General features: G+C 50.2%; 1 protein-coding gene across 7 annotated transcripts in view; it reads left to right on the top strand.

The window, feature by feature from the left end:
* PC (pyruvate carboxylase) overlaps positions 1 to 21,644 on the top strand; it is a 236,585-nt gene that overhangs the window by 146,275 nt on the left and 68,666 nt on the right. For all 7 annotated transcript variants that reach the window (XM_073351710.2, XM_073351709.2, XM_073351708.2 and 4 more), the window contains one exon: positions 8,056 to 8,218. In XM_073351710.2, the coding sequence (XP_073207811.1) occupies positions 8,056 to 8,218 (163 nt within the window). The remainder of the gene's footprint in view (positions 1 to 8,055; positions 8,219 to 21,644) is intronic.

Genomic DNA, 21,644 nt, shown 5'->3' with positions numbered 1-21,644 from the left:
CTCACCAATCAGTTCCCAATATTCTTCTCAAACCAAGCTGGTGAAATGCATTCAGCTTCCTAACATGCACTTTCACCATTTGTCATGGTTCCAAGCCATACGGTAATGTTGGGAGGACAATAGTGTTGTACAGTCTCATTTGAGTTTGCATATCAGTGCCGGATGAGGGATCCTTGTGTAAACAACCCGCATCCCCCACCCCAGAGACAGCTGCATCTCAGTGCATGGCAAAGGCTCCCTGTATAAACAGTCAATGTGCCCCACCCCAGATGTGGCTGCATCTCATGGGTGAGGGACCCCTGTGTAAGCAGTTGCCTTAAGCTTTGGAGCAGAAGGGGGTTAAACCAAACCCACAGCTCCTGATGGGTCTTTAAACTCCTACTAGTTTTACTCCGGATAGTCCCCTTGTGGAATCCTGCTCAGCTCTTCATCTCAACTGTGTCTAGTGGCAGGGAGTTCCCCACACGGCACACTTCTGAATTTTCCACCTTTTGCTGGCTGCCCCTTGTTCTTACATCATGTGACTGGGGGAAGAGCAGCGGGGTCTAGTGGGAGCGTGTACTCCAGGCTAAGCGTGGGCTGCGTAAGAAGCGTTTCCCGTAGGTCACTTTGGAATGTGCTGCCTTCCTGCTTCGCTTGCTGTCCCTGTTATTAATGGGAATTGCTACTAGTGGGTTGCACGCTTCGTAGCTTCTGTTGGTCGAGTGCTTTGTCCTCACCAGGGCCCCTGGCATCCCTCCATTCGCCACACTGCTCCCTGGGTGCTATCTGCCCAGCCCCCTCTATTTCAAGCGTTCCCTGCAACTTCCTCCAATCTGCCCACTGCCAGGGGCTCTGTATGTGCCCCATTCCTCCCCTTTCCCACCTTCTCCCCATGGGAGGGGCACTGTGTGGGCTCCCCTCCCCCAATTCCAAGGTCCCCGTTCTCCTCCCCTATGGCTGGGGTCTGCCTCCCCTCCCCCCATTCTCCCATTCCAGGGTCCCATATTTTCACCCATGGTAAGAGCTTGGAATGACCCCGCATTCCCCCCTTCCCTTCCACGCCAGGGCTCTGTGTGCCCGCAATCCTCCTTCCCCCATGGCAGGGCCCCCCCAATCTGCCCCCCAGGCCAGGGGCTGTGTGGTCTTCCCCTCCCCACCATTATTATGCCTCTGGATGTCACCATGTTACACTCTGTTGGGAGGGTGGGCAGAGATGAGATGGGGGATTGTTCTGGGAAGCATGAATTGGTGCCAGCAACCCGCTGTTTGATCCACAGACAACAGCAGAGGTGCTTGAAGCTGGCTGTAACAGGGTGGCCTGCCCCTTTAAGGGTGAGCCAGCCTGGCCCTGCTACACCTGTGCAGAGGGCTGGACTGAAGCCAGGGATAGCCCAGCACTGGGGGGCTGGCTGGGGAGGAAAGCAGATGGGCTGCTTCTCTCGGGGGTAAGGAGCCTGGGGGAGAGTCAGGAGCTGGCTGAGGCTGCTGCAGTGATAGGTGGTTAGAGCTGGCCCCTGTTGTTGAGCTGTTTGGAGCCCAGGTGGCTAGACAACAGGACAGACTGTTGCTGCTGGGCCCTGCCTGAAAGGAGGAAGGCTGGAGGCTCTCTTGTGTTAGAGCTGGCTGCAGGGACTTGGTGACTTGGGAAGGGACTGAACTCCCTGGAGCAGCTTGGCTGCTGGGCTAGGTTACCTCCGCAGGGGAAGTAGGCTGAAGAGTGTGATGGGGAAGCTGAGGTGGAAATGCTGGGCTCTGGGGCCAGGGGAGCTCTGGGACAGTCAGGCTTGTACCCTGGGGCTGTGCTGAAGGGCTGTAAGGGTCTTCACGTGTCCCCCATACCTCAGAATCCAGAGGGTGCTGGCCACTGCTCCTAGGGCCTTCTCTAAAGGATGGGAATGGCTCAGAGGCAGTGTTCAAGTTATGGAGTGACAGACCGAGACATCCTGTCGAGTTCTGTGTAAGCTCAACCAATTACTTCTTATTTGTATTGCGCCTCACAGAGCCACGGTGCTAGGTGCTGTACAGACCCAGGACAGAAAGGCGGTCTGGGCTAAGTATAAGACAAGAAGCACCAAGTGGGGGAGCACGATTAGACAGTGCTGATCAGCCCAGTGGGCTGTGGTCCAAAGGTGCTAGAACTCGGGGAGCGGGGTGTGTGGCAGCACCCCCTGGTTTGAAGTGGTTTCCGTCCAGGGTTACAGTTTGATTCAATGGCTCTCAGCTCCCCCACTATACACATTGTTCCAGCGTCCCTGCCATGGTCTCCCTCGTTCTAGCATTTTGAGGCATGGGGAATAGCAGTGGGATCTTGTAGTGATGAGTTCCCCAAGCCAGTCTGGTGGTGTGTCCTTCCACTGGAAGGTGATAATAGCTGCCATCCAGGAGGCCTTTGATTTATAGACCTGGATACAGCTGATAAGTGTGCTAAGCACCTTTCAGGCTAAATAGAGGGAAAAGCAATTAATCTCCTTTTTGAAGTGAGAGAGCTGGAGAAGTCTAAGGCAGTGCTCCACCTGGCAAGGTTGATCAGAAGCTAAATTGTATAGTATAAGGGGTTTTCTGATTGTGGGTTCCGGGGCAGGGGTGTTGAATGGTTGCAGCTGTGTACATCTGGATGGGAGAGCCAAATAGTGAGCAAGGTAGTCACAAGAGTGATCCTGAGTGAGAGACAGGGCTTCTTATGCACAGGACTGGTTGGAGACTTGTGGGGGAATTTCAGACCAAGGCAACTGCCAGCTCTTTGTTCGTCCTGTGTTCAAGGAACAAAACTTTCTCTGTATGCTTAGTAAATGAACAGGATGGCACCAAAGAAATAGCTGACTGGGACCATCTATTTCTCCTCCAAATGAGAATAATCTGACAAGGCCCTGGCTTCCAGCAATCAGCCTGGGATGAAGGGGCACCAGCATTAAGCATTTCCTGTTGGTTGTTCCTGAATTTGCCACCTTCCTGGCACATTCCCTGTCCCCTTATTTCTATCCACTGCTGCCCCCTCCCCTGCAGTCAGCAATTACCCTGAGGGGCTGTTAATTAGGGGCTAGGGTCACTCTCCAGATTCCCCTGGGAATGGAGTCCCCCCTGTGTGCTGAGAGTGTGAGCTGCTTAAATCAGAGCTCACCTGCCTCGAGCTCCAAAGAAACCAGACTCCCATGCTCCCCATGCCACAGCTCAAAGCCTGGCATCAGTTTCCCAGCTGCTCTGTCTGTCTGTACAGCTGGGGTGGTAACCTGTATTTGGCATGGGGGTGGGGGGAACAGCATTGAATCCATTGTCCGTGAAAATGAGGGACGTGATTGGACACGGGCAGGTAACAGGCAAAGCTCCATCATGGAGCTGCCATTGCCATACAAACTCTAGCCCTGGTCATGCCCCCCCAGCTCTGCCGATGCCCCTCAGTCCCAACGCATAGCCCCCTGCTATGCCAGCCCTAAGCTCCCCTATAGCTCTGCTGGTGCCCCTCAATCCTGATCTGCAGTCCCTTGGGGTCCCAGCCTGCTGGGATAACCCACTCTGACTCAAGAGACGCAGTGTGGTATAGTAGATGTGGCCTTGGGCTAGGTCTTGGGATTTGTGGGTCCTGTATAGAGCCCTGCCACTGAACTTGGGCAAGTCCTTTTCTCGCTCTCTGCCTCAGTTTCCCCTCCCACTCCTTGTTTAGATTGCGAGCTCTTTGGGCCAGGGACTGTCTCTCACTGTAAGTCTGTGGAGCACCGGGCACAACGAGGCTGTGATTGGTTGGAGGTTTCTGGGAACAACTCTAACACTAATAATGAAGATCGCGCTCCTGTGAGTGAAAGCATTTAATATTTCTGCCTGAGTTCAGGGCATCTGACGTGTTCAGATTAGAAATAAGGCACCAGTTTTTAGCAGTGCGGGAGATTAAACACTGGAGCAAACTCCCAAGGGAATCGGTGGATTCGCCAGATTGGCTGCCTTGCTGGGAGGTGCTTTGGCAACCCAAGTGGCTGGGCTCAATATAGGGGGAACTGAGTGACAGTCTGCCTGTGCTACACAGGAGGGCAGCCTAGATTCTTATGGTCCCCTCTGGCCTTAAACTCTGGGAGTTTCTGGCTCTGTTTTAAAATAGCCCCATTATTAAAGCCATGTGCCTCAGTCCCAGCCTGTGGTTAGAGCTGGGAGACTGGGCGCCTTTGTTCTAGCCCTGACTCTGGGAGGACAGTGGGGTCTAGTGGGTTAGAGCAGGAAACATGACTCCCAGCTCCATGCGCTAACCCCTTAATCGCAGAGCTGGGAAGAGAACCCAGGAGTCCTGACTCCCTGTCTCCCGCTCTGCTCTATTCACTAGGCCCCACTCAGAATCTCTCTATCTATGTGAAGGCAAGATCTGAGCTGCTACAGGCAGGTGTATTTAAAACAGCTGAATTTATAACCCAGCTTTGAGTCCATGGATCAGAAAATATCGATCACCCCGTAACGTGTGCATGTTGCAGGGGCCGGTGTCTGTTAGACCCCACGTCAGGCGTTTGTCCTATTGACTAAGCATTGAAGGCTCGCTTGTCACTTTGATGGTGCTGTAAAAACCTCAGTCCTTATCATTATGATTCTGTGTTATTGGTCACACACCAGGACCCTGCCATGCTGGAGGCTGCCTAGACCCTTGCTGAGATCTGGGCCCTGCTCAGACACACGGTGAGAGACAGATCCTGCCCCCAAGGCTCACTGTCTGAATAGACAAAGGGTGGGAGGGGAAACAGAGGCACGAGAGATGAAGGGATTAGTCCAAGGTCAGTGGCAGAGCCAGGAGTGGAACCCAGGAGTCCTGACTTCCAGTCCAGTGTTGTTGAACTAGGGCTAACCTTCTAAAGTGAGACATCTGCTCTTGACCTGAAGACACCATGTGCTGGAGGATCTGCTCTGTCCCTGGGTCAGATGTTCAATGGTTAATCCCCCTCCCTGTTAAATATCTGCACCTGATTTCCAGCCTGTTTGTCCAGCTCCAAACCAATCCCATCTCCTTACTGTCATAGGAGGGTATTTTGGTCCTGGTCTCTAATCTGCGGGAGCAGGTTTTGGAGAGCAGAGAGCTCTTCGAGGCAGAATGAGATCCCGTGGCTGGGAAGTGAAGCTGGACCAGTTCAGGTTAGAAGTGAGGCCAGGTGTTTTTAAGTGGAAAGTGGATTCACCATTGGAACAGCTGACCCAGAGATGGGGTGGATTCTCCGTCATGTGGAGCCTTTAAATCAAGACTGGATGTGTTTCTCTGTAGCATCGGGGATCGGCCACAGCTGGAGACAGGTCCCGTGTGCTGAGGTGGTTCAGCTAGTCCTCTCTAGCTGCCTGGCTGGTGGATCTTGCCCAGATACTCAGGGTCCAGCTGATCACCAGATTGAGGGCTGGGAAGGAATTTTCCCCTGGTCAGGTTGGCAGGGACCTTGGGGTGTTTTCACCTCCCTCTGCATGGGGCACCTGCTGGGATCAGCTGGGCATGGCTAATCGCAGCGATTCCCTGTCAGAGCTGGGGCCTCGGGTATTGGAGGACCCTCAGCTCCCCTGTTCTCTGCCTGGAGCTCCCAACAGGCAGGGCTCCTGAGGATTGAAATGCTTTGGTCTAACTAAAGTCTTTCTGCTCAATTCAGAGGGAACTGGCTGAGATAGAATTGCCTGTGCTATACAGGATGTCAGATTGGATGATCTATGGGTCCTTTCTGGCCTAAAACTCGTTGAAACCCAAAAGCTGAGCTCTAGCTCACCCGCCAGATCTCCTCTGGAGGCAGGAGTGACTGGGGTAGATTCTCCACCAAGTCAAATTGGGTGAACAGGATGGTCCCATACTGTTTTGGACCCCAGAAGGAGCTGAGCCCAGCAGAACTGACATTCTTTGTCAGCTCTTAGGGGCAGGGTTGATCTCTTTGCTCTGTTTGTACAGTGCCTAGCGCCAGGGCATCATGGTAATCCAGATAATGCTCCTCTCATCAGTCAAACTTTGATAGAATTTACCATGCCAGGCCGGAGTTCATGTTGTAGACAGAGCCCTGGCCGTGGGGGGAGTGTATTTTGTAGGTGGAGCTCAGCAGAATATTGGGAGCCCTCCTTAATTCTGATGCAATGAACAGGTTATTAAAATCTACTCACCATCCTGAGAAGTAGTTGGCCTAAGCATGTGCCTTCATAGAGCTGGGTGGAATTCTTCAGGTGAAATGCTTTTCAGCAAACAATGCACGTTCAGTAACACTGAAACATTTCATGAATTTCTGTCGCTTTTTTTCAGAATTGTTAATTTCAGGAAAGAAATTCCCCAAATTAAAAAAAATGTTGAAAAGGCCAATTTTGGGGAGGGCAGGGGGAATTCTTTACATTCAGAACAGATTTTTGTCTCAAATTTTCCTTTAATTTGACTTTAACATTTTCGAAAAGTTCAATGGAAATAAAACAGCGGGATGGGGAGAAGAGGAAATGATTTTGGTTGAATAGAACATTCTGTTTCGACAAAATTGAAGTGAAAGGTTTAGTTCAACCCCAAACAAACTTCTTCAGTCTTGATTTACCAGACAATCAGTTTGGACCGAAATTTTATTTTGTTATTTCAAACTAGCCAATGCACTGGAAAATCTCTCTATGTGTTTCTGGTTTTTTTTACCCAACTTGCCAAGCTAGAGAGGATCGTGGACTTGAGGATGCCTTGATGTTAGCTGCTCTCTGTTTCTTTGGTGTACTCTTTGTTGTGTTGTCTGTCCTGAGGCTACAATGTAGCAATGATTGTTCCTTCAGTTTTCCTTTGTCCCTCTTTGGGATCTTGCAGCCACCCCAAATTTCTCCCTCAGTGGTCATTGAGCTAAACTTGGCATATTTATAGAGCCCTGCAAATCCGCGGATATCCGCTCGCGGATCTCTGCTTTATATCTGCGGATCATTTTTGCAGATTGGATGCAGATATAAATTTTGTATCGGTGCAGGACTCTACATATTTAATGCTTTAAGGTTGAATATTAGCCCCACCTTCAGTTGTGAGTTTCTAAAGGCTCAAAATCAAGAGGCAAATAAACCCTCCAAATCTGTTGTGTGGTTTTTTTAAGATCTCTTGATAATTAAATCAAATGTGATTCCCCCACCCTCCCTCTCCCCACCCAGGGAGGGAGGCCCAACTCATGACTTTGAATGCTTGAACTTGGCTCTATGGGACTATGTAAAAACAGCTCCCTGTCTTCTGAGCGCTCCCACTGAGGCGTGTTCAGAATTGGACTGGCTGGGGCCTGCAAGCTGGATTTGGGCCTGGCTTGTGCATCACACAAACACAATCCCTGGCTAAAATCCCAGCTTTGTGGCCCCGGTTCAGCAAAGCACCTCGAGGGCAGCTTTCAAAGGCCTTAATGGGAGTTACTTGGCCAAATCCTATTGAAAGTCAATAGGTTTTAGGCTCCTAATGGCCTTTTAAAAACAGTCCCATAAGAGCTTGTAGTTAAGTACCTGCTTGAGTAATCCCTTTGCTGTTCAACACAGCATTTAAACGCAGGCTTAGCTTGTCATGATTGTAAGTAGCATTTCTGTAGCCTCCAGAGGCCCTAAGATCAAGGGAGAGGAGCATTGTTCTGGGCGCCCCACAGACCCGGAGCCCCGTCATGCTGTGCAGTGCACAGGCTCACAGTGAAAGACAGCCGTTGCCCCTTAGAGCAATAAACAAAGGATGGGAGAGGAAACTGAGGCCCCGAGCAGGGAGGGGACTGTCTTGCCACCTTGTGCCTCAGTTTCCCCTTTTGTATAATAATGGGGGTTCCAATCCTGGCCTGTGTTTGGCAATGACTTTGAAAGTGGTGGATAGAAAACCCTGTGTGATCCCAAAGAGCGATAGAATCGATGCACCCGCAGATCCCCAGCCCTGTGGGGACAGTGGGGGACACTGGAGGAGGAGAGGCTATGGTGGGTGATGTGGGACATTATGGGGGCCCCACATGAAGTAACAGACTCTGGGGATCAGGGCCCCCGTTTGGGGGTTAATCAGGGACACTTGGGCTCCATAGAGGAGGTTAGGTTGGTGAGAATGGTTCTGGCAGACACTGGCGCTGCTGTGGTCAGTTGATGATTAACACAAGCCCTCCTCTCCCGCTCTCTTGGCAGCGTGGACCTGGTGCATGCCCAGATCCACATCGCAGAGGGGAAGAGCCTGGCAGAGTTGGGCCTGCGGCAGGACAGCATACGCATCAATGGCTGTGCCATCCAGTGCCGCGTCACCACCGAGGACCCCTCCCGCGGCTTCCAGCCCGACACTGGCCGCATTGAGGTAGGACACCGCCCAGCTCCAGTGCGGGGGCTGACCAGGCTCAGTTTGGCGCCCTGCTGGGGAAGGGCAGAGTGCAGATCTGCTCTTGATTGGAGAACATTTTGACTTGATGTTGAAAAACAAAAATTTTCAGCCCAAACCTGAACAATTTGGAAAGAAAAAATTTGTCCCCAAATGGGGGGACTTCTGGCTGAAAACTGCTGAAAATCCAGCACGCTTTCCCCAGAACTGTAACGTTTCCAGCTAGGAACTTCCAAACACTGGGAGGCATCTGGCCCCATGCCAGTCAATTTTCAGTTTTTAATGAAAAATCTACAATTCCGAGGCTGGCGGAAAATTTCCACGGGAATTCTCTGTATGTGGGAAACCTCATTTTCCTTCCTAAAACAGCTTTGGGGGAAATATTCTCCCCGAGTGACGGATGCTGCCAGCAGCACGGGGGTGTATGTGGGAGGAGGAGAAAGCGGGGGGGCTGTGTGTGTGTGTGTGTGTTAGAGGTGGAAGGGGGTGTTATCCGCAGTACTGCATGTGAAACTCAGTCTGGAGACAGAGTTTAATCCACTGGCAAGCATGTGTTAAAGTCCACCTCTGTGTCTGATTCATGGAAGCTAGCAATGGGATCTTGTGGTTAGAGAGAGGAGCCAGGAGTCCTGCCTCCTGTCGCCAGCTCTGGGATGGGAGTGGGAGTTAGTGGATTAGAGTTAGGATTCCTGGGTTCTATCCCTGGCTGTTGGAGGCTTTAGCATGTGAAGATCAACCTGCTAGTTTCCTTCTTGGCTGTTCGCATTCCCTGGCATTGTGCTAGATTCTCTGGGGTGCTGGCGATAAACAGAAGCACTTGTATTCCGTCTGCATGACAGGCTGCTCCATTCAAACCCTGGGCGTGGGCGTTCGGCTGTTCAGACTCCCTGTTCCCTTCCTAACGACGCGGCAGCTCTTGTCACTCAAACTAACAACTGGGGATCGCTGCAAAAGAGTCTGGCATGGATACAACCCCCCCGCCAGCTGGCAGCAGGAGAGGAGGGGCTGTGAGAGCCCCCACCGATTCCACTCTCTTTATTGGGCTGGGAAGTAGAAAGATGGGGGGCTAGGATCCTTGCCTGGGCACATGTTTGCATTCAGATGTGCTGGGCATGGTGGGGGTGTCAGTAGGGGCATGGTGGGGGTGCTGAGAATTTGTTTTGTAGGAGTGGCGTAGGCCCTTACCCCAGGGTTGGATGGGTAGGGCTGTGTGTGTGTTGGTGGATTTCCCTTGGGGGCGGGGCAGCAAGGGGGTAGCTTGGTTCTCTGGGTGTGTACACGCTTTGTTGATCCATACTGCACAATCACAGGGGGCTCAAAGAGTGGCAACTAGCATAATTAGAGACCTAGTAAAACTCCTGCAAAGAAAGATTGACTAGATGGGGTTTGCTCACTGTAGAGAGGAGATGAATTACAGGGGATGTGTTTAAAGTCTGTATAATAATGACTGGGAGAGCAATGGGCGATCAGGAGCCATGTTCCCTTTAATTTTTGACAGGCTATGTGAGCAAAAAATTTCTTCTGTGCAAACTGTTGTGCTTCTGTGCAAATGTTTGTACGTGTGGTGTTTCACCGTGTGTGGGGGGGGGGGTTAGGATCTGTGTGCGTGCGCACACGCGCACAGCTTAGAGGGAACAGTGATCGGGAGCCTCTGTCCTCCTCGTCTCATAACCCAAGAACAGTGAATGACACTCATCAAAGGAAATGGCTTTATCACATAGCCTGAAATTAGTGTATGGGACTCATTGCCACATGAGATGAATCATAGAATATCAGGGTTGGAAGGGACCCCTGAAGGTCATCTAGTCCAACCCCCTGCTCGAAGCAGGACCAATTCCCAGTTAAATCATCCCAGCCAGGGCTTTGTCAAGCCTGACCTTAAAAACCTCTAAGGAAGGAGATTCTACCACCTCCCTAGGTAACGCATTCCAGTGTTTCACCACCCTCATAGTGAAAAAGTTTTTCCTAATATCCAATCTAAACCTCCCCCACTGCAACTTGAGACCATTATTCCTCGTTCTGTCATCTGCTACCATTGAGAACAGTCTAGAGCCATCCTCTTTGGAACCCCCTTTCAGGTAGTTGAAAGCAGCTATCAAATCCCCCCTCATTCTTCTTTTCTGCAGGCTAAACAATCCCAGCTCCCTCAGCCTCTCCTCATAACTCATGTGTTCTAGACCCCTAATCATTTTTGTTGCCCTTCGCTGGACTCTCTCCAATTTATCCACATCCTTCTTGTAGTGTGGGGCCCAAAACTGGACACAGTACTCCAGATGAGGCCGCACCAATGTCGAATAGAGGGGAACGATCACGTCCCTCGATCTGCTCGCTATGCCCCTACTTATACATCCCAAAACGCCGTTGGCCTTCTTGGCAACAAGGGCACACTGCTGACTCATATCCAGCTTCTCATCCACTGTCACCCCTAGGTCCTTTTCCGCAGAACTGCTGCCTAGCCATTCGGTCCCTAGTCTGTAGCGGTGCATTGGATTCTTCCGTCCTAATTGCAGGACCCTGCACTTATCCTTATTGAACCTCATCAGATTTCTTTTGGCCCAATCCTCCAATTTGTCTAGGTCCTTCTGTATTCTATCCCTCCCCTCCAGCGTATCTACCACTCCTCCCAGTTTAGTATCATCCGCAAATTTGCTGAGAGTGCAATCCACACCATCCTCCAGATCATTTATGAAGATATTGAACAAAACCGGCCCCAGGACCGACCCCTGGGGCACTCCACTTGACACTGGCTGCCAACTAGACATGGAGCCATTGATCGCTACCCGTTGAGCCCGACAATCTAGCCAGCTTTCTACCCACTTTATAGTGCATTCATCCAGCCCATACTTCCTTAACTTGCTGACAAGAATACTGTGGGAGACGGTGTCAAAAGCTTTGCTAAAGTCAAGAAACAATACATCCACTGCTTTCCCTTCATCCACAGAACCAGTAATCTCATCATAAAAGGCGATTAGATTAGTCAGGCATGACCTTCCCTTGGTGAATCCATGCTGGCTGTTCCTGATCACTTTCCTCTCATGCAAGTGCTTCAGGATTGATTCTTTGAGGACCTGCTCCATGATTTTTCCAGGGACTGAGGTGAGGCTGACTGGCCTGTAGTTCCCAGGATCCTCCTCTTTCCCTTTTTTAAAAATTGGCACTACATTAACCTTTTTCCAGAACTTACCATGAAGAACTTACCATGATTGCAAGAGTGGGTGAATTCATTTCTGGGCATCTCAAGAATATTCAGTGTTACAGCAGTTAATGGGAGTAGCTAATTTTGGAGGCAAAACTCATACTCCAAGGTTTAAACCAATCTGTGACTGGTAAACAGTAAAACAAATAATTAAGTGCCCTGCAGCCAGGTTGCTCGTAGATTTTAAGGCCAGGAGAGACCCTTGGCCATCTTGTCTGTCCTCTTGTAGGACCCAGACCAGCAAAATTCACCCAGTTCCCCTTGTATTGAGCCCAGTCAGTTGTGTTGGACTAAACCGTCTTCTGGAAAGGCATCCAGTCTGGATTTGGAGACACGGAGAGCTGGAGAATTCACTCCAACCCTTGACAGTTTGTTCCAGTGGTCACTCACCCACACTGTTTTCTGTGACAATTGGACCAGCCAATAAGTTGGCTGCAATGATGAAAAGGCTGATGTGTCAAAATCGCCAACTTTTGATAGAAATCTGCTGGTTTCTTCTTGGCTCCCCTGGCCCCTTGGTGGCCTGCCTCGGAGGCAGCTTGGAAGCCAGGGCCTAGCGAGCTCCCCAGCAGCATATTTTGTTTTGGAAACACCAGAACATTCTGGCTGTGGGAATGTCTTGGTATTTCCAGAACAAACAATTGTGGAATTCCACTTCCACAAAGTCTTCACGTTTCAGTTTTTGGCCTCATTCAGGACAAAAAGTTGAGGGGAACCCCAGTTTCTTTCCCAACCAGCTATACTGCTTATTCTCTCTCATTTTACGATTGTTTGTGTTATGGTAGCACTCCGGTTGTGCAGGGTGCTGTCTGGATCCCAACTGAGTTTGGGGCCCCTTTTGGGCCAGGCACTGCACAGACACACAATGAGAGAGTCCCTGCCCTGAAGAGCAGGAGAGAGGAAACTGAAATACAGAGAGGGGAAGGAACCTGCCGAAGGTCAGTGGCAGAAGTAGGAATAGAACCCAGGAGTCCTGACTCTAAGTCCAGTTCTCTGTCTGCTGCCTCCCCTCATTTTGGTTTCCAAATGAGCTGTCACTCAGGATCCTGCTTAGCGGGAGCCCGGAGTATGTCTAAACCTCCCCACTTTGCTCCTGCAGTTGGATTCATCATACGGCGAACGTGGCATTGTCTAATTCCAAGCCTGCCATGCTTTCAGGGATCCCGCTCTGACCAGACTCTGTCTCGTCTATTGCTTTCCAGGCCTCATTCGCCGGCCCAGTCGGCTGCTCCTCTGGACACACTGCTGCCTCCCACTTTGATTCTAGCTATCTGCTCTGTGGGCCAGTGGTTTCAATTTCCTGCTTTCCCAGAGCTTTTCAGATGCAGCCACTTATTAGAACAAGGGGCCATGTATCATGGAGCCTGAGTCTTCTAGACAGAGCAGTTGCCTGGTTTATTTATAACCTATCTTAAGTGCTTACTTGGACACCTGTTATAATGTCTCAGTGCCTCACAATCTCTAAGGCACTTACCCCCACCACACTGTGGGAGATAGGGAAGGGTAAATGATCCCCATTTTACAGATGGAGAAACTGAGGCCCAGAGAGGCTGGATGGCTGGTGCAAAGTGTCCCAGGGGGTCTGTGGTGGAGCAGAGAATTTCATAGTTTAAGGCCAGAAGGGGTCAATAGATCACCCAGTCTGACCTCTTGTCTATCTCAGGCTGTTCAATTCCCCCAGTGTTGAGTCCCAAGACAGTAGTTAAACCAAAGCATTTCAGCCATCCGGAGACTAATCGGTTGTGAGCCCCAGGCAGGGAACAGGAGAGACTAAAGGGCCTCCAAGGCCCCTGTGCTGGCAGGGAATTGCTGAAATGAGCCATGCCCAGCTGACCCCAGCAGAGGACCTGCGCCCCATGCTGCAGAGGGAGGTGAAAACCCCCAAGATCTCTGCCAATCTGACCTGGGGGAAATTCCTTCCTGAACCCCAGTCTGATGATCAGCTGAACCCTGAGCATCTGGGCAAGACCCACCCACCAGACTGCTAGAGAGAGGATTCTGTGGACCAGCTCAGAGCCCGACCCATCCCACCCAGTGTCCCATCTCCAGGGGTGGCTGATCCCTGATGCTTCATAGAAAAGCGAAATCCTCTACCCCCACCCCCAAACCCACAATACATCTGGCCAGCTGTGCTTGGGTGGGAAAAACTACTTGAACCAAGATCTCCCAAAACACAGGCTAGAGCTCCTAACCACTGGGCAGTCCTCACTCTCTCAACTGATTGCAGTGTATGCTGCAGTGTTTCTTCCATTGTCAGGTTCTTTGCAGATTCAGACTGTTTTCCTGTATCAGTTACACCCGGGGCACATCCCCCACCCCTCTCAGAGCGATCAGCTCAGGCTCTCTGCAGACTCCGGCAGGCTAAGCACAAAGCACCGATTCATCCACTTGCTTGGCGGCTTGCTGGAATGAAGGCTTTCTGCAGTACCACGCTCCATGCCAGGATTCATCTTGCTCTGGAATGCCGCTGCATCTCTTCTCTCAGCAGCGTGAGCCACCCACCAGGATGTCCTGACTTCTGCTAATTTAACATCCCCTCCCGCTTCTGCTGGGTGCAAAACAGGCCTCCATTGTCAGCGTGCTCCATGCAGGACTCCTGGGTTCCGTCTCTCGCTCTCGGAGGGGAGCGCGGTCTGGTGGGTTAGCTCCGAGATGGCTGGGAGCTAGGACTCCGAGGTTCTGTTCTCTGGGGTCGAGTGATGCGAGAAGGGGAGATGAGAGCTGATCTGGGATGTGATCCAGCTGTCTTAGACTCCCTGCGGCCTGGGTCGGAGCAGCAACAGGGGAGCTCATTGGCCTGTGCTGTTAAGGTTGGCTGGCTCGGCAAATTACCCAGCTCTCTGCCTTGACCAGTGTCCTTGGCTCGGAGCACAGCGCTGCCAGCTGGTATCTGCTAGCAGTTTCTGTTCCGTCTCACACACAGACCGTTCCAGCTCTGATTGAAAAGCCCTGGGGATTAAGGAGGAGACTCATGCATCTGCAGCTGTCTCTTAATTATTAACTAGGAGTAGGAAATAATATTCTAGTAAAGTCTGCAGGCCCCCACCATGAGCAGGGCCCGGTTGGGCCGGGCGTCTCACAGACACAGTGGGCATCTCACAGACACAGCGAGGGACTGTACCTGCCCCCCACAGATTTTGTAATCTCATGGACAAAGGGTGGGACGGAAACACAGGTACCAAGTGGGGAGGGACTTGCCCCAGTTCACACAGCAGGTCAGTGACAGATCTGGGAACAGAAGCCAGGAGTCCTGACTCCCAGCCCCCTGCTCTAGCCATGGGACCCCACTCCCCTCCCCAAGCCATAAAGAGAATCCAGGATTTTGGCTGAAATCCCCTTTGTTGTAGCCATTAGACTATACTCCCTGCCAGAGCTCTGGTGGGATGTACGGGGGGCCAGGCCTCCTGTGGTCTATACTCTGGGCATTAGAGCAGGAGGGCTGGCTGCTAGGACTCCTGGGTTCCATTCCAATTGTGGGAGGAGAGTGGGGATAGGGGTTAATGCAGGAAGTGCAGACTCAGGTAGTGAGTGTGATTAGACTCTGGGTCCTATCCCAGCCCCTGCCACCCCCACTTTGTTCTCAGCCCTCCCTACTCTACCTCCCACCCCTCGCAGCACTTGCTCGTGACCCCCTCCTTCCTGCAGGCTGGGTGATTTTGCTCAGAGGGGGATGCTGAGCCCTGGCTGCTGACCTAAGTGCAATTGTTCTGGGCAGATCTGAGTCTGGAGCCCCAACTACTCTCTGAGGAGGTCTCTGCTGCTCCACACATCAGAGCCCTGGAGGGCCGGACAATAGTGCAGCCTTCCCAGACGTGGCCACGGCTGGCTCAGCAGACTCACAGATTCTTGGTGTGGGAGGCAGCATGGCCCAGTGGATGAGGGCTGGGCCGGGAGCCAGGACTCCTGGGTTCTCTTCTCACCTGTTGAGCAGGGAGTGGGGTTAGAGCAGGGCCGAGCTGGGATTCAAGCCTCCCAGCTCCTTATTCGCTTTGTGCCCATAGAATCACAAAGCAGAACGACTGTGAGCTCCCTTTGGCTGCAGGGGCAGTTGGGGAGTTGAGTCATCAATCATGTCTGCTTTACGGAGCTGAAATTCTGCCCGGCTTCCCCTTCACCTCAGTGCTTCAATGATGCCTTTCTGCACAGAGCCAAAGGGGGGCAAGGCAGCTGGGCTGCTGCTCAGCGCCTGCGAGCAGGAGGAAGGAGAGGGTAATTGACACGGCACAGAGTACCGCTCTGCCCTGTGGTAGAAGGGTGTGGGCTGTGGGTTGGCCAGGCTGATCCAGCCCATACACTGTTTAAGCTGGGATGGAGAGCGCTTTCTAAGTGCGGTGCAGGTTGGGGAGGTCGGTCAGGACTCTTTCTGGCAGCTCAAATGGCAGAGACTCCTGTCAGGGCTTTGGTCCTTTCTGTAACCCTAAAAAAACTGGAAGGAGCAACTGTGCACAGACATGTGGGGCTGGAAGGGGCCTGGAGAGGTTATCTAGTCCAGGTCCTGCACTGAGCCAGAACCAAGTAAACCTAGACCATCCCTGTTGGGTTTGTCCAACCTGTTCTTAAAAACCTTCAATGACTGGGAGGCCAGCCTCCCTGAGAAGCCGATTCCAGAACTTAGCTGCCCTTTGAGTCCGAAAGTTCTTCTTCATTGTGATGTTGCATTCCATATGTTTTATGGAAATATGCTTATGAGTATGAATATGATGTAACTGGAATATGCTTTAGGCAAAAGGTCTCTTGTTAGGTATCATTACAAAGCTTATAATTAAGTGTGTTCATCCTTTTTATATGCATGTATCATTCTTGTATCTGAAGCTAGAAAGATGAAGTATAACTCTGAGGTCCTATTGTAATTATGCAAAGTGTGGGCCACTAATGGTGGTTTCGAATCTTGATGGCTCCCGTTGACTAGGACAATTGGTTGTAAATGACTCTGTTTGCTCGCAAACCTTCCTGGGTATCAGAGTAGCAGCCGTGTTAGTCTGTATCTGCAAAAAGAAAAGGAGGACTTGTGGCACCTTAGAGACTAACAAATTGATTTGAGCATGAGCTTTCGTGAGCTACAGCTCACTTCATCGGATGCTTATGCTCACGAAAGCTTATGCTCAAATCAATTTGTTAGTCTCTAAGGTGCCACAAGTCCTCCTGTTCTTCCTGGGTGTGTGTGGGTTAGCAGCCCCCCCTCCCCGCCCCTGTCACTCACTCAGCTGTCTTTTCTCAGGGCGAAACAGGGTCATTTTTTTTCTTTTCTTCACAGGTCGGGTTTTCTAAACCTTTTCTCGTTTTTGTTGCTCTCCTCTGGATTCTCCGGTTTGTCCACATCTTTCCTGAAGTGTGGCACCCAAAACTGGACACAGCACTGCAGCTGAGACCTCCCCAGTGCCGAGCAGAGCAGGGCAGTTACGGCCCAGGTCTTACATATGACACTTCTGCTAATACATCCCAGAATATTAGTCTTTTTTGCAACTGCATCACATTGTTGACTCATATTCAATTTGTGACCTGGTATAACCTCTGGATCCTTCTCAGCAGCATTACTGCCTAGCCAGTTATTTCCCATTTTGTAGTTGGGCATTTGATTTTTTCCTTCCTAAGTGCAGTGCTTTGCATTTGTCTGTATTGAATTTCATCTTGTTAATTTCAGACCAGGTCTCTAATTTGTCAAAGTTGTTTCGAATTCTAAGCCTGTCCTCCAAAGCGCTTGCAGCCTCTCCCAGCAGCCTCTCCCAGCTCCATTATCCAAGTCCTTACTGAAAATACTGAACAGACCCAGGACTGACCCCTATGGTATCCCACTAGATATGCCCTCCTAGTTGGACAGCAAACCATTGGTAACTATTCTTTGAGTAAGGACTTTCAACCAGTTGTGCACCCACCTTATAATAATTTCATCTAGGTTACATTTCCTTAGTTTGCTTATGAGAATGTCACTTGGGAGTGTGTCAAATGCCTTACGAAAATCAAGATATATTGCATCTACTGCTTCCACCCCATCCACTAGGCCAGTAACACTGTCAAGAAAGAAATTAGGTTGGTTTGGCATGATTTGTTCTTGACAAATCTATGCTGGCTATTCCTTATAACCCCATTATCCTCTGGGTACTTACAAATTGATTGTTTAATAATCTGTTCCAGTATCTTTGCAGGCGTCAAAGTTAGGCTGACTGGTCTATTATTCTCTGTCCTCTTTGTTCCCCGTTTTAAACTTAGGTACTATATTTGTCCTTCCCCAGTCCTCTGGAACCTCACCTGTCCTCCCCAAGTTCTTGAAGATAATTGCTTTAGCTTGTTCCTTAAGTACCCTAAGATGAATTTGAACGGGCCGTGCTGACTTGAATACATCTAATCTTTCTAAATATTCTTTAACCCATTCTTTCCCTGTTTTGGCTTGTCCCTTCTCCCTTGTTTTTAATATTACTTGGGATGAGTGTCTGCTAAGAAGAGGACCTGTACTTTCCTTCATCTTTCTCTTGGTCCTAATGTATTTAAAGAACCATTTCCTGTAGACTTTTATGTCCTTGCTGGGTATAACTCATTTTGTGCCTTAACCTTTCTGATTTTTGTCCTTACATGTTTGTGCTGTTCTTCTGTGTACCTCCTTAGCAATTCTTCCACGTTTCTACTTTCTGTGGTATCCATGGTTTAATTTACATTAAAGTTGTGCCGAGCTCCAATCAAGATGCTGGGGAAGGCCCCCCTTCATGCTGGGCACTGCACAGACTAAGTGAATTAGGCACATGATTTCCATTGTCTCTCCAGAGGAGTCAGGCACTTCCCCTGAGCACTTTTGTGAAAGCCATTAGCTGCCTATCTGCATCTTTAGACACCGCAATACCACTGTGAATCTGGCCCGAAAGCCTGGTCCTCTCGCATTGATTTAAATGGGAGTTAGGCCTCTCAGTGCCTTTTGAGGACTTCAAAAATGTTACCTAGTGGCTAGCTCAACTATCCAATTTGGGCTGGAGGCTGGAATGGCGAGGGGAGTTCTCCAGCCTGTGGTATGCAGGAGGTCACACTGGGATGACCAGCATGGTCTTCAGGCCTATGGATGTAACCATCAGCCATGGGTCTTGCCCTGGTTCGTAGCAGACACGGTGGCGCTGCTGTGCTATAGTTCAGGGCCAGAGGAGAAGCAGTGTGTGGGGCAGCTGGATGTTGGAGGGGGGCCAAGAAGAGCTACCACAATGATCTGAGGGCTGGAAAAAATGCCTTAGGGTGAGAGACCCCATCTGCTCAGCTTCTTGTAAAGAAGAGCAAGGGATGACATTTCTCCCCTTCATGGGGAGAAGATCCCAGGGTTCTTCAGCCTAATGGAGAGAAGCCAAACAAGAACCCTGGTCTGGAAGTTAAAGCTAGACACTTTCCAAGGAGAAATCAGGCACAGCGTTTTAGTAGTGTGGGCGATTAACCCATGGCGCAAACTCTGTTGGGAAAGGGGGTGGGGGGGATTCTTCTCCTCGCTGAGTCTCCAAATCCAGCCTGTCTGGAAGATGCTTTAATCAACCACAAGTGACTGGCTCAATAGAGGAGGACCTGGTTGACGTTCTCTGGCCTGTGCTATCCAGGATGCCAGAGTCCCTTCTGGCCATAAATCTATGGCTCTATGGATCTGACCATCAGAATTATGCTTGGAAAGCAGCTGAGCCACTGCCAATAGATGTATTTCAGTTCACATCTGCTCCCTGAGCCTGGAGTGCAGAGCTAGCTAAAGAGCCCATGCTGGATTTGGCATCTGCTCGGGAATCCTGGCGGCTGCGGCTGGGTTATGTGTGTGATCGTTTTATTAGAGTGAACGCTGCAGACATACACAGTCTGCCGGGGGCTCCTCCGCTCACAGGCTGAGGCTTTCTCCTCCGAGAAGCGGGGGGAGCTAGCGTAGCACTGAGCACAGAGGTGAAGTGGGGCATATTGGGAAATAGAGCTCTCAGCGAGGGTCTTAGAGGCGGTATGGTGCAGACTCCTGGACAGGGACGTGGGAAATCTGCCCACTTCTACTATGTAACGTTGGCACAGCCCTGCCTCGCCGTGTGCCTCAGTTTCCCCCTCTGTAAAACTGAACAAAATGGCATTGATCTCCTCAGCAAAGCACTTTGGGATTCCTGGCTTTAAAGAGCTAAAGGTAAAAGGCTGGTCACTAGGAGTCCCACCATCTAAACCACACACTTGACTGCTGTGCAGCATCCATGCCGGGGCTATGGCACAGCACTGCTGATCGTTAGCACTGGAACTCCCAAACTCACCTCTCCCTCCAGCTGGGTAACTCCGTCACCGTCCTGCTTGCCCTGCACTCGTGAAAAGCTCAGATTTTTCTGAAGGAAATGGATTTTTCTTTCAGACTTTGCAAGGAAATGTGTGGCAGGGGCAAGGTGTATGCGTGGAGGGTGGGGACTGTTAAACTGACACAGCACAATGCCGAGCGTGCCAGAGAGCGCTTTGAATGATGTCTCTAAACAGCAGAACAAACTCTTGGCTCGGGTGCCTTTTCTGATGGTTACATTTGCAGGCGCTAGTCCACAGTAGGATAGGAAGATGCTATGGTATTCAGGCTGCTGCTTTTGTTTGGTGGTTTGTTTGTTTTTTTCAGAGAACCATAGATTTTTATTTGATTTCTTTTTAAAGCCAGAAGAGACCATTCTGCGGGTCCAGTCTGCCCTCCTCCTGCACGACTTGCTCAGGATCTCAGGGTCCAGCTGATTACGAGACTGGGAGTCAGGAAGAAATTTCCCCCTGGTCAGATTGTTAGGAACATTAGAGGTTTTTTGCCTGCCTCTGCAGCATGGGGTACAGGTCGCCTGGGGGGATCACCTCAGCAATTCCCTGCCATGTCAGGGGTCTCAGGAATGGGGGGGCCCCTCGTGTTGCTGTTCCCTGCCTGGGGCTCACAACAGGTTAGTCTTCTGAGGACTAAGATTTTGGGCTCAGTGTAAGGGAGTTTAGATCAAATGGAATGGCCTCTGCTGCACAGGAGATTCAGATTAGATGATCTGATGGTCCCTTCTGGCCTTAAATTCTGTGAATCACACAAGCCAGAGAATTCCCTGCCCCCCTGAGAGACATTCCTGCATCCAGCACAGATATGGTGGTCGAGCTAGAATTTTTAGAGAGAGGTCCAATTTCCACTGAAAAACTCCATGATGGAAAATCCACCCTGGCCCTGGGTGAGCTGTTCAATGGTTAGTCTCCCTCCCTGCTAAAAATTGGCACTTGGTTTTGGTCTGAATTTGTCCAGCTTCTGCTCCCAGCCGTTGGGCCGGGTTCTGCCTTTGCAAGATTAAGGGGCTGTCTGCTCTCCAGAATCTCCTCCCTGCATCGGTAATGATCACGATCATGTCACCTCTTAACCTTCTCTTGGATAAACTAAATAAATGTTGTTCCTTAACTCTCAGGTGTTCCCAGCCCTTGGATTGTTCTCGTGGCGATATTTCAAAGTGCGCACCCCAGAGCTGGGCGCAGTGTTTCAGTCACCAGTGCCACATACAGAGGTGACACCATCTCCATGCTCCTGCTTGACACCCCCTACTGATCCACCCCTGCATTACCCCAGCAGCTCATCATTAATTGGTTTCCACAGGATCCCTGAGTCCTTTCCAGAGTCCATGTGTCCCAGGGCACAGCCTGTAAGTCTGGCTGAAGTTCCTTGTCCCTGTATGCTTGACCCTGCCTCTTGAGATATAAAGAGCCAGCGAATTGGAAAATGGAATTTCTGTCCTGTGCATTTCCTTTTGTCCCAAATCGGGATGAAAAGTTGTATTTCTAAATTTACAGCAGAACAAAAATTCCCCAATCTTTTCATTTTGGACACATCAAAAGGACCTCATTGAAACATTGTAATATAAAACATTGAATAGAGCATATATGAATATTACATGTAATAACATTAACATATTTTATAAGAACACATTAATAGGTTACATTTATACCTATTTACATTTTCTAGTATGCATTACATATAATATGTAAATATAAATGGTCAAAAGCACTCTCTCTCTATATATATATATATGCAAACTATTCATGTGGTGTTAATATATTAATATGAATGAAAAATTTTATAAAAAAATAAGTCAAAATGAAAAAGCCAAAACAAAATCCTCCATTTTGATTCAACTTATTGTACAACATTTTCAATGGAAACGTTTCAGTCGCCGTGTCCCTGGGCCCTGCTTTGATTTAGGTGAAGCACTGATTTCAAGTGGAAACCTGCTCCTTGGA

The sequence above is a fragment of the Lepidochelys kempii genome, chromosome 7 (assembly GCF_965140285.1).
Source record: "Lepidochelys kempii isolate rLepKem1 chromosome 7, rLepKem1.hap1, whole genome shotgun sequence".
Classification (NCBI taxonomy): domain Eukaryota; kingdom Metazoa; phylum Chordata; order Testudines; family Cheloniidae; genus Lepidochelys; species Lepidochelys kempii.
The sequence above is the reverse complement of the archived record's forward strand: the minus strand, read 5'-3'. Positions and strand labels throughout refer to the sequence as shown.